The following is an 11,347-nucleotide window of genomic DNA, read 5'->3' as shown; positions in this document are numbered from 1 at the left end:
ATGTCCAGAGTTTCCCGGACACATCCGGGAATTGAGCTGAAAAATGGCATCCGGGTGGATTTCTGCTAAATTGACAGAATGTCCGGAAAACCCAGACATATGGCAAGTAGGGCCATTTTAAAATAAAAAATGCTTTAAAAATCTGTTGTTACCAGAAAAAGCTCAACATGGGGGAGCGCGTGAAAGAGGGAGTGAAGAGGGGGCAGGGGAGCAAGGAGCGCTGAGGCACACCTTGTGGGGGCAGCTGTTGCCTCCCATCCCTCTCCACTTGGGAGGGCGAATGCCGCTTCTTGTCTCTGAGGCAAAGCAAAGCCAGAGGCTCCTTCTCCTGCCGACCCCACTCCTCTCACCCGGTGCATTAGGTTTTAGTGACAGACACCTCCACACAGCGCCAGGCTACCGCCCTCTGGGTCAGAGGTTGCTCCTTCTCTGAGGAAGGGCACCAGACATTTTCCCTTGCTTCGCCCCTTTGGCACCGTGGGACATTTGTGTTTTCACCCTCTGACCCTTTTTCAGTGGCAGAGGAGAAGGGAGGCTCCCTCCGCCACCTCAGTCAGAGAGCTCGGGGCCAACCGCCACTGTGGCAATGTGAGGCAGCCAGGGCTGGATTTAGGTTTGACGAAGCCCTAAGCTACTGAAGGTAATGGGGCCCTTTATATGTCCAGCTGTCCTTTGTCAACAACAAATTGTCACTGTTTTTTGTGTTCAATATGGTAATTTATGGAGCTAATTGGTATCTAAAGCCATTTGCACATGTTGCCACGCAACCAGTCCATGCAGAATGTAGGCAACCTATATGTAGAAATGAGCAAACCAGTGATATTTTAGGGAGCAGGCTAGCAGGCGGGGAACATTACTTACATCATAGGAGCCTACACAACACAAAACACTGTTGCTATATGTAGGTTTTTATTTGTTTTTTTATCTTATATTTTAGAAATGTACATCCAGTTTTTCCCCGTTTTTGGGGGGGGGGCAAGAGAGTGGGCCCCTAAGCTATAGCTTATTTAGGCAACCTTTGTGGAGTCTCGCTCCTGTGTGCTGCTCTGGCAGATGCGTCGGGGTAGTTTGAGGTGGCCCCCGATTTATTTTCATCACTGTATCTGGTGGCCCTTTTTCTTCGCTTGCCGCCTTGGTCCTAAAGGACTGACTGGATGAAGAGCTTGCCTTTTGCGCGGTTGCCTTGGGGGACTGGCAATATGGAAATATGGCCACCCTAATCTGTCCGCATGGAACTTGCAAACTTCCAACACTTTAATTGTAAAGCAATGGGCTTATTGGCAGAGTTCCTGGCAGCGGTGATTATATTTGATTTGCCAGTAAAGAAATATATCTTTCCAAGACCATTTTGCGCTGCAATAATAATATATTCACTTTTTACCTGCTTTCCAAGATAGAGAGGATAGACCCGCAGAGAACATTAATGGCTCATAACTGGAGAGTTATGGGTAGATTTTCTGCTTATCTGGCAAGAATGCGAAAGCACAGAGCTATAAAGACAGATAAAATTGTCTCAGCTGAGCATGCTCTTCCAACTCAATTTCATAGAATAAGATTGCTTTAACAATAAGAAGTTGAAGATAATAGAGAAGTCGTCCCACTTTGTGATCTTAAAGAGAGGTAGGTCAATGTGGAAAATATCTCTGAGGGTGTGTTTATGAAGCAGGAACTCAGCTTGGAGAGCCTATGATATGTCCATCAAATGACACCGAGTCTCCCTTTGATATAGACCTGGGGCTTGCAATACAAGCTTCTGCTTCTGAAGCCACATAGTGGAAATAATTGCTTCTTGACATTGAAATTCTTGCCATCCTCCTTACCTGTTATTGGTTTGTATTGTTCCGTTCCTTCTATCAAACTGCTTGTAGGTGTAGGGCTTGTAGAGCTGTAGGAAAAACAGGCACACTCTTAGCCCACCCCCACCCCCCGTTCAGTCAGCAGGCCAAGGGCACTGGGCGAGTAGCAATTTTACCAGCTCATATGAATATTTTGTTTTCCTGCAAAAGCAGAACCAAAAGTCAACATAAGGATGTGGATAGCTGGAGCATATGCTATATAGGTGTGACTGTTGAAAGAGCATTCCAGTGTCACTCTAAAGGGCAGCCCCACTTGGTCACATGAATAGCGCTTTTCGCACTTGAAAAATGAATTTTAAAATGGGCACTGGTGGATCCTGCTGCTCAGAAAAACTATCAAGACTGGATGCTTTTAACATTATGCACCTGGTCTCTGAGATATTTCAGCAGGCAGAAGTTACTTGAGGGGGGGCATGCTTATTACCTAATGAGGAGTCATATTGCTGATCTTCAAATTGGCCAAAGGGCTTATTTCAACAGATTACATGCTTAATCTGTTCTGCATTAAACTGTTCCTATTGCCATTGGCTGCAAGATAACATTTGACTACAAAGCAGTTTTAGCTTTCTTCTGTTTTCAGTGTTATTTCTAAGGGTCCAGCATATGTGACTAGATATGCCCTAGAACAGATTGATAACACAGTGGTATCTCGGTTTACGAACTTAATCCGTTCGGGAAGTCTGTTCTTAAACCGAGGTGCACTTTCCCTAATGAGGCCTCCCGCCACTGGTGCCCTTCCACCTTTCGGCTTCTGTTCGTAGACCGAGGTTAAGTTCGCTAACCAGAACACTACTTCTGGTTTTGCGGAGTTCTTATACCAAGTAGTTCGTAAACAGGGCTGTTCTTAAACCGAGGTACCACTATATTCTTGCTGTGTTGAGGATGGACAATCCCATGGTGAGATTTGGGCTGAATATAGCTACCCTACTCTGCAATGCTGGGGAATCCACTGAGATGGTCTACCCTCAAAGATGGATGGATTCCTGAATGCCCTGGGGGATTTCCTAGCTAATGTGTCTGGCCCCCCATTGAGGCTCTTGTCTCACTGTGGGATGGCAAGTTATGCTGAACACGCGACATGTGACTGGCCTCGCTTTCACTGTGGAGCATGTAGATCACCTTGGTACGGCAGTGACCTGCAAGCGATGAAATGGGAAAGTTGATGGCTAGATTGCAAGTGGTTTAAGGCCTGGCCAAGAGAGCATTGCTCCAACGCCCTCACAGGCCTGCTATAACAACTTGATACAATATTGCTTTTAATCTTGTGTTTTAATGCTATAACCCATCCTGGGACCTTAGTGTGAAGTGCGGGTAACAAGTAAAAAAAATAAGTAACAATTTAGCAAGGGACAAAATTGCTAAGAATCAACAGTCCTTAGCTCATGCTCCCAAATGATACTCATTTTTAAGTGTTTGTTCCAGGAGTCTATTATGCCTTTTAAGTAAAAATGTCATCTGGGATGTATCTGTTCTCTTCTAAAATAAAGTTAGGCTTCTGTGCATTGGTGCAATATTGACTCTGATCCAGTATTCCTCCAACTTTTCGCAAGTGAATTTTATTTCAAATCTTTGGAAGTCGTAAAACATTTTATTTTACTGCCATACATAAATGAACTATATGTTTTGTTACCTCCCACCCACAGAAGTCAGCATTATTAAACAAACCAAAAGCCCATATACTTAAAAAAAGAAGAAGCAGCATAATGCAGGCTTCATTAAAAGAATTGAGGCACAATCCATTGGGAGGTTTTCCTGCCTTAAGCCCTGCCCACACCATGTTCAGACAGTTCTCATTCATCTCAACAGGGCTCAAAGCAAGGAGAACTTCCTAGCAGATTGTGCCTTTTTATCTTTTACATATAGCACTTGCTTCCCTCCCAGCTCAGTTGCAGGCTGCAATGCAGTTTTTGGCAGTACTATATGTGGCACACAGAAGAGTGCAAATTACAAGCAGCAATCATGTGATCTCTGCCTTGAGCCACAGGGAGTGCAAAATATCTCAGTTATAGAAGCTCATCATTCCTTATATCAGAAACATATGCATAAAAGGGCAAAAGCTGGGGTCAAATTGAAAAGAATGGTTAGGAATTGTCAAATTGCACATTTTTGGTCAAAACTAAACTAGAACGATCAACAGATTTTGGTCACAATCCTTAAACAAGTCTAAAATGCTTTTTCAAGTTTAATTATGGGTGTGCAGTGTGAACTTCAGTATATGTTATCAAACAGAATGCCTCCAGCCTTTAAAGTGTTCTTCCTGGGACATTTTCTTAGCATTTCTTAGAAATATTACTAGCATTAATCTGCACACTGATGTGTAGAAATCCTTTAAAATCTTCTTTCAGGCACTATTCAAGGAACACCCATGAAAGTATTCCAGTAGCTTAAAGCACTTTGTGATTAGCTAGATCCAAACATAGCACATAAAACAAAGACAATAATCTTAACGAGACAAAACCACCTTTTCTTTGATTACTGTGTCACTTTTGACCAATTTAGCACATATACAATCAACATGAATGTTATTGCATTCTAATTGTATCATACAGTTTACATACATTCTACAGAAATTGCAGGCTTTAGATAGAAAATTGTCACTTGTGTTTACTGATGACAATGACATTGTACTACATAAATTTAACTTGAGCCACCAGGTTTCTTTTGCTATATTGTCATTATAAATAATGCGTAGCCCTATTTCAAGTTAAGGTGCTTCCTTCTGCCTCTGTGCAATTAAGCTTTATACTGTACAAACCATCCCTATCACTGAACCAGCTCCCATGAGACAGCCCCTTCAAAAGGCTCATGCCTATCCATCTCAAGAATTTTTGGGAGCCAGCCCACACACAAACTAAGGAGAGGCTGAAATTGACTTGTCATGATTGCCACTAACTTACAAATATCTATCCAGAGAGATTAGACAGGGAGGGTTGACATTTCATGAATAGAACACAGTTTACAATTAATTTCCCATGGGAGAATCTGATATTTCATCATTTAGAACAGCAGTAATTGAATTACATTTTTAATGTTTTCTGGAATGGCTGGAAAAAAAAAGAATGAACATAAGTAAACCATGAATGAGATGAAAAGCCACTCTGTAGTTATCTCTGTGCATGAGATGGGATCCAACAATAAGCTAATTTATTTCTTGTGTATAAGCTAATTTTTGTTTCAGTGACTTTACTTCCTATTGGTTGATGACAGTTCTGGGCAAAGCAGGAGCCAGGAAGCACATTCAAAGGAAACCAGGGATGAATGGGGTTGGGTGGGCTTAAGGATTTCACAATTAGTTTCAATGACTAGGCAAAACACATATCCACAATGGATGTAAACAGCACAGGCAACATGATTAATGGTGTGCTAAATTTAGACAGAGTTGGGTTTTCATCCCACACAGGATTGTTTTATAGCAGCTCTAGCAATGCTCAGAAATAAATTGCATCCAGCCCAGATGGAATTTGCAGCAAAATCTCATGACAACACTGTTAGTGTTACAGTCCCTTTTTGGCGCTTCAGAATTGCTACAGCTTGCTCATGAGTCACGCCTTCCAGAGTCTCTCCATTAACTGCTAAAATCTGATCGCCACGCTTCAGTCTGCTGTCATCTGCAGCTGCTCCCTGAAAAAAACCAGAAATGGCACATCAGAGGCCAAGCAATTTGATGGGGCTTAATTAAAGAAGAAGAAGGAGAGACATACACAAACCACCCTCAACGGTGACATTCCATTAACATTATTAATGCTTCTCAGAGCATTTGTGGCCATTAACGCTTCAAACACTTCACAGATGATGAGGAAAAGGGGTGGAGAGAAGATTCTGCTCTAGACCAGACTGCCCCCACCTCCAAGATTAGGCGTATCAATGGTACTCCCTGCCATTTTTGTTCTTTTTTGATAAAACCAAACAGAACAAGATCAAATCAACTGAATACTGATTACTGACTGTAATAAAGAGATTGAAGGTTTGTGTGTGTCCCATATGCCATTAATGCTATAGAGGCACACATTAATTGCTCTAGACCTGGTTGGCTGCCAACTGGGCCATGCAATGTTTGGAAATGAGATCTTTCCATAAGGCTTGATGCACTTCTGGGAGCCTCTCAATGTGTGGGCCAGTTCTTGCATATTGCATAAATGAGTACCAAGTATCCATAAAGTTGTCCTTTTGAGATTCACACCCCGCATCTTGTGCTGCTGATTTAGCTTTCCAGAGATTGCTATCGGCCACACAGTGGCTAGCCATCTGCTTTTAGGGAAGGGCGAGGAGAACTTCCTTTGCTGCACTATTACTCAGCAGGCTGCTGTTAGCAGAAGCACCACTTTTCAAAAGATGTGTACTGATAGCCCACATAAGAACTCTGGAAGGAATAAGTCATGCATCATAGGATAAAGATTTGCACACATGGCTTCAGATCACAGACACACAGCTTGTTGAAAATGTGAACTGATGATGTAAAATTGTCCCACTTTTTTTTTAAACTAACACAATGCTGGCCAAGTAGGTCAGTGTTGGCAGCTTTGCAAGATGAGATAACTGACGTATATATATACTATTTGTGTCAGTTGCTGGGTGAATTGTTGAGTTGCTAGGTCACAACAGGAGCCCCCCTCAAGCATAGCATTCCAGGGGGCCATGGCAGGACTCCTGTTTTTTTTATTTATTTATTAATGTCTAAACTAAGTACCTGAAGCTGTGCTAACCAGATTGCAAACAGTGTCCCATTTTCTAATACTCCCCTTTTAACTTTTTTATTTCTTAAAAAAAACTGATTGTGGGCATTTTTATATGTTCTCAGTTCTCCAATATTCCACATGCCTGTCAGTTTATAATTTCTTGACAGAGACATCTTTTTTTTAATGTCTGTTTCAGATTCTGCACATCTAAGCAAAGATTGAAACAAGATATGCACAACGGGCTGTGCATAAAATTTGATGCAACCTTGTCATATAATGCCCAAAACTGTTCAGTTGGGAGTAAGAAACATGCAAATACGGAAAATAATGCAATGAACAAAGAATATGATACACCAGATCAACAAAGAGTAAAACACCCAAACAGGTACGTGAACACTTATTTGAATCTTTAAGTGGGAGAGGAACAAAGGATACACCTGATGCCAAAGGTATCATGGTGAACTAGGAGTGATGATAAATGCATGGCTGCAATTAAAACGCATGACTTTGAAAAATCAAAATAGCAGCTGTGTAAACTTCTCTCCTGGTAACAGTAGCTCGGGAAGGGATTTGCACTGGTACCAGAGTTAAACCTCCCTTTCCCATGCGCTGAGATCTCAATTCTGATCAGCTCCTCCCCACAGCTGCTATTTTAATGTATTTATCACACATTATTTGCTAATTGGACCTCAGACTGGTGCTTTTAAAGGGGCCTTCAGCATCTAACTTAGGAAAATGACTTGTCTTCATTCCAAAAATGAGAGCTTGAGAGCCCAACACCTTTCTGATGTGATAGAAGCTGAACTTTAAAGGGTGACTGTAAACACACCTTACATTTCAAGAACCTTTCCCACTAAGAACTGTACATTGTTAAGGGTGGGGAGTGTACAGTTCTCGTGACTCTTGGAGGAGGGTATGTGCTTTAAATGTATGGTGTGTACACAGCTGATGACATTCATTCACCTAGTCAATAGACAACTTTTAAATTTTTTTAGCAACAGCCTGCTGGGGGTGTAGTTCCAATTTTCCAAGATATGGAAACTCACAGACTGCCCCCCACTTTCCCCAATCAAAGAGTGGTTTTGATCAAATTAAAATGAAATTAGTTGTTACAAATGTATTTTGAAGCAGCGAAGATACATGCATAGGTTCATCTTTTCTTGTCGATTACCTTTGCAAAAATGGTCTTGACATAAATAGGGAGGTCTCCATGGGGACTTCCATAGCCCCCTACAATACTAAATCCCAATCCATCTGAGCCTTTCTCCAACACAATAATCTTAGGCTGAGGTGATCTGGAAAACACAGCAAATGCCACTTAAAACAGAGCTTATTTAATAAGTGGAAAGGTAACCTAATTGAAACGGCTGCACACTGTCAGATCAATGATGTGTATTGATCTAGTTGGCAGTAGCTCTACAGGGTATCAGGCAGAAGAGCCTTTCCAAGCACTGATATTGGAAAGGACAAAGTCTGAAATTCAGATCTTGTGTACACAAAGGATACGCTCCACCACTGAGCTACTGGGCTTTCTCACAAATTAGCTATGTGAGACTAGTGCTGGCTCTAGGTTTTTGAAGGACCTTTGTAAATATGTCCTCAGTGAGACCCCTCCTTCTCACTGATGGCAATACTGTCCAATCCTTTGCACTACACTTTCCCTCTGGGCCTAATCCTCTCAACTTCCCAAAGTTGCACTCTAACAAAGGCATGTGAAGGATACTGGTCTATCTCCTCAGTCTTCTCACTGCTTACATGCTGAGAGGGGGCAAATAAACAGACAATGACATCAAGGAGGCTGAGGAGGTTGACACTGGGTTCCTTGCTGGAGAAAATAATAATAATAATAATAATAATAATAATAATAATAATAATAATTTATACCCCACCCATCTTGCTGAGTTTCCCTCAGGAAGTATAGGCTTCAGGCATCTGACTTGCAATGGAACCAACAGCAGAAATGACCCCCCCTTTTAAGTAAATAGATAAAACACCAATTGCTGAATTGGAATGTTTACAAGAAGACTGGGGAGTCATTTGATAAGAAATAACCCAGCACCATTCAATGAAACAGATGCAAAGAGTAATCTGAACTTGAGTTTTGGTGACTGGTGTTATCATGAATCAAAAGGGAGAAAAGACTAAAAGTACAGCCAAAGAGAAACTTTATGGAGCATGCATCTAGAAGCTTTTTCAGGAAGAGTGGGCAAAGCTGTTCTTCATTTAATTTCTCTAAGGGCAGATCATCTGGAATTGCAGTTGTCATAACTCAGCTCAAGCGAAAACGTAGCCAGATAAGGAGCAGAATCAACATGACAACACATCAGTGGAGGAAACACAGGAGGATTGGTTGTCACAAGTCAATCAGAATAATAATAATAAAACCCTCCAAATCTTCTGGCAGCTTGGAAGATTCACATTTGCATATTTTTGTGTTATTAGCAATTATATTCAAGACTAGCAGCTGAAAACAAAAATGTTTACATAATCTATCAAGGGAAGAAGCTGAGGACAGCCAAGCATTTCAACAGGTGCTCTTGAACAACAAAAGCATATCTAACCCTTGTTCCTAAAATAATAGAGATGGGATGTATCACTGGGTCTACTGACATACAGGCAGGATACTCCCTACCCAAGTTCTAAAAAGAGCAGCGACCCTACCCAAAGTCTATACTAAGAAAAGGAGAATGGTACAACCCATACCATGTAGGAAATTGCATAGCTGCTTATATGCCTAATTTATAGGGCTTCTTTTAGTCATGAAGAAGGGCAAGAAGCAAGGTAGGAGACTGAGGTCCAACCCACCCACCCTGCAATGCCACTGAAAACCCCACTGATTTTCTCTTTCTCTTGCTGATATACTCCTCCCCTCCTCTCCTTTCACAAGGTCTAGAGATCACATGCTGTATGAAAAATTCTTCATTGTGCAATACTTATTCAGAATCACTGGATAAATACAACCCTGACATTATTCAGACTGAAAGATGTCACAAGGAAGCAGCAAAGGTAAGATGCATAAGGCAAGAGGTACATTAAGGAAAAAGACTCCCTAAGTAGAATAGAATAGATACCCGTATTTTTCGCACCATAGGACGCACCGGACAATAGGACGCAAGGGGAAAAAATTCTTCTGCTCTCTGCCCAGCGCCCCTTCAGCAAAGCGGCAGGAAGCGCTGCACAGAGAGTGCGCACCGACCCCTCTCACTCTCCAGGCTCCTTTCGACCTGCTCTTTGGGGCTGGCGGGGGAAGCCCACCACCAGCCCCAAAGAGCAGGTCAGGGAGCAGCGGCCATAGGCACGTGTCACCTCTCCAGCTGGGAGAGGGTCGCGGGGGGCTGCTTTAGCCCCGTGCGTGCTCTCCCGGCTGGAGAGGTGATGCGCGCCTATGGAGGCTCCTGCCATAGGCGCGCATCACCTCTCCAGCTGGGAGAGCGCGCGCGGGGCTAAAGCAGCCCCCCGTGACCCTATCCCGGCTGGAGAGGTGACGCGCGCCTATGGCAGGAGCCTCCATAGCCGAGCGTCACCTCTCCAGCCGGGAGAGCGCGCCGGGGGCTAAAGCAGCCCCCCGCGACCCTCTCCCGGCTGGAGACGCAGGGCTGGGGCGGGGGAAGCCCGAGCTTCCCCCTCCCCCAGAACAGGACCCAGAGCCATGCCGAAGCTGCGCGCAGCTTTGGCATCGCTCTGGGAGCTTGCGGGGCTGGGGGAGGAGGAAGCCCTCCACCAGCCTCCAAACCATGTCAGGAGACAGCGGGAGGGCGCGCTGCGCCTCTCCCGCTGTCTCCCGAGTTTGCGGGGCTGGCGACGGGGAGGAGCAGGCTTCTCCCCCCCCCGCCAGCCTTCTAACCAAGTTGGGGGACAGCGGGATGGCGGTGTTCCGCCTCCCCGCTGTCCCCAGAGCTTGTGGGGCTGGCGGTGGGGCTCTCCTGAAGCCCGGAGAGCGAGAGGGGTCGGTGCGCACCGACCCCTCTCGCTCTCCAGCTTCAGCGAAAGCCTGCATTCGCACCATAGGACACATACACATTTCCCCTTCATTTTTGGAGGGGAAAAAGTGCGTCCTATGGTGCGAAAAATATGGTAATTTATTGCGGTCGGAGACCAGCTTATAAAACACAATTGGACTCCCTAACCATTTCAATCAAATGGACAGGGTGGCATTTTACAAGGAAAACTCCAGTGCATTTGTGGATCTTGACTACAGAGAAAAGAATCATCTGCCCTTGGTATGACAATCTATTAGATTTATGCATGAAGACTGATACTGTACATGTCTATTCAAATGTAAGCCCCACTATGTTTGATTACTTCCAAGTAAGATGGTATAGATTGTAGCATAAATCTTTCATCCCACCGAATTTGGAAAATCTCACAATGTGTACAGTATTAAGCTACAATCCACCCCCTCTACAATCCATTTATATGCATCTCCATTATTTCAGGCAACATGGGGAAAAACCAAGATTTAGACACCAACACCTCAAATACTTTCTGATTCTCAACATACCATAACGAAATCACCCCAGCTAAACCATTCAACCAGTTTCACTAGCAGCCATACCATCTGCTGCACCTAACTAATGGCAATTTTTGACAACAGCATGGAATTCAAAATTTTGGAGTTATGGAAGCTCAAATTGTTATGGCAACTTAAAAGCCTGTTAGCTATAGAAAGCAAGGGACAAATTATAATGCATGCTCAAAGTCCAAGGTAATTTGTTAAAACTGATCGCAAATCCAAATATCAGTGCCGTTAAACTGAGCATTCTCAACTTCTTCAGGGCAGTGTTTTGCTTCCTCTAGAAAATTTAAGTATCAGCA

The 11,347-nt window shown here is 43.5% G+C and overlaps 1 protein-coding gene across 8 annotated transcripts in view; it reads right to left on the bottom strand.

The window, feature by feature from the left end:
* Positions 1-3,396: 3,396 nt before the first annotated feature.
* The window catches only part of PATJ (PATJ crumbs cell polarity complex component), a 148,950-nt gene continuing 140,999 nt past the window's right edge, over positions 3,397-11,347 (bottom strand). For 7 of the 8 annotated variants that reach the window (XM_081915689.1, XM_081915693.1, XM_081915692.1 and 4 more), the window contains 2 exons: positions 7,704-7,827; positions 3,397-5,477 (listed from right to left, as the gene is read on the bottom strand). In XM_081915689.1, the coding sequence (XP_081771815.1) occupies positions 5,331-5,477; positions 7,704-7,827 (271 nt within the window). In that variant the 3' untranslated portion in view covers positions 3,397-5,330. The remainder of the gene's footprint in view (positions 5,478-7,703; positions 7,828-11,347) is intronic. The other variant, XM_081915695.1, reaches the window with a different exon arrangement.

This window comes from Podarcis melisellensis (assembly GCF_964234715.1).
Source record: "Podarcis melisellensis genome assembly, chromosome: 6".
NCBI lineage: Eukaryota > Metazoa > Chordata > Lepidosauria > Squamata > Lacertidae > Podarcis > Podarcis melisellensis.
Note: the sequence above shows the minus strand (reverse complement) of the source record. Positions and strands in the feature narration are given on the sequence as shown.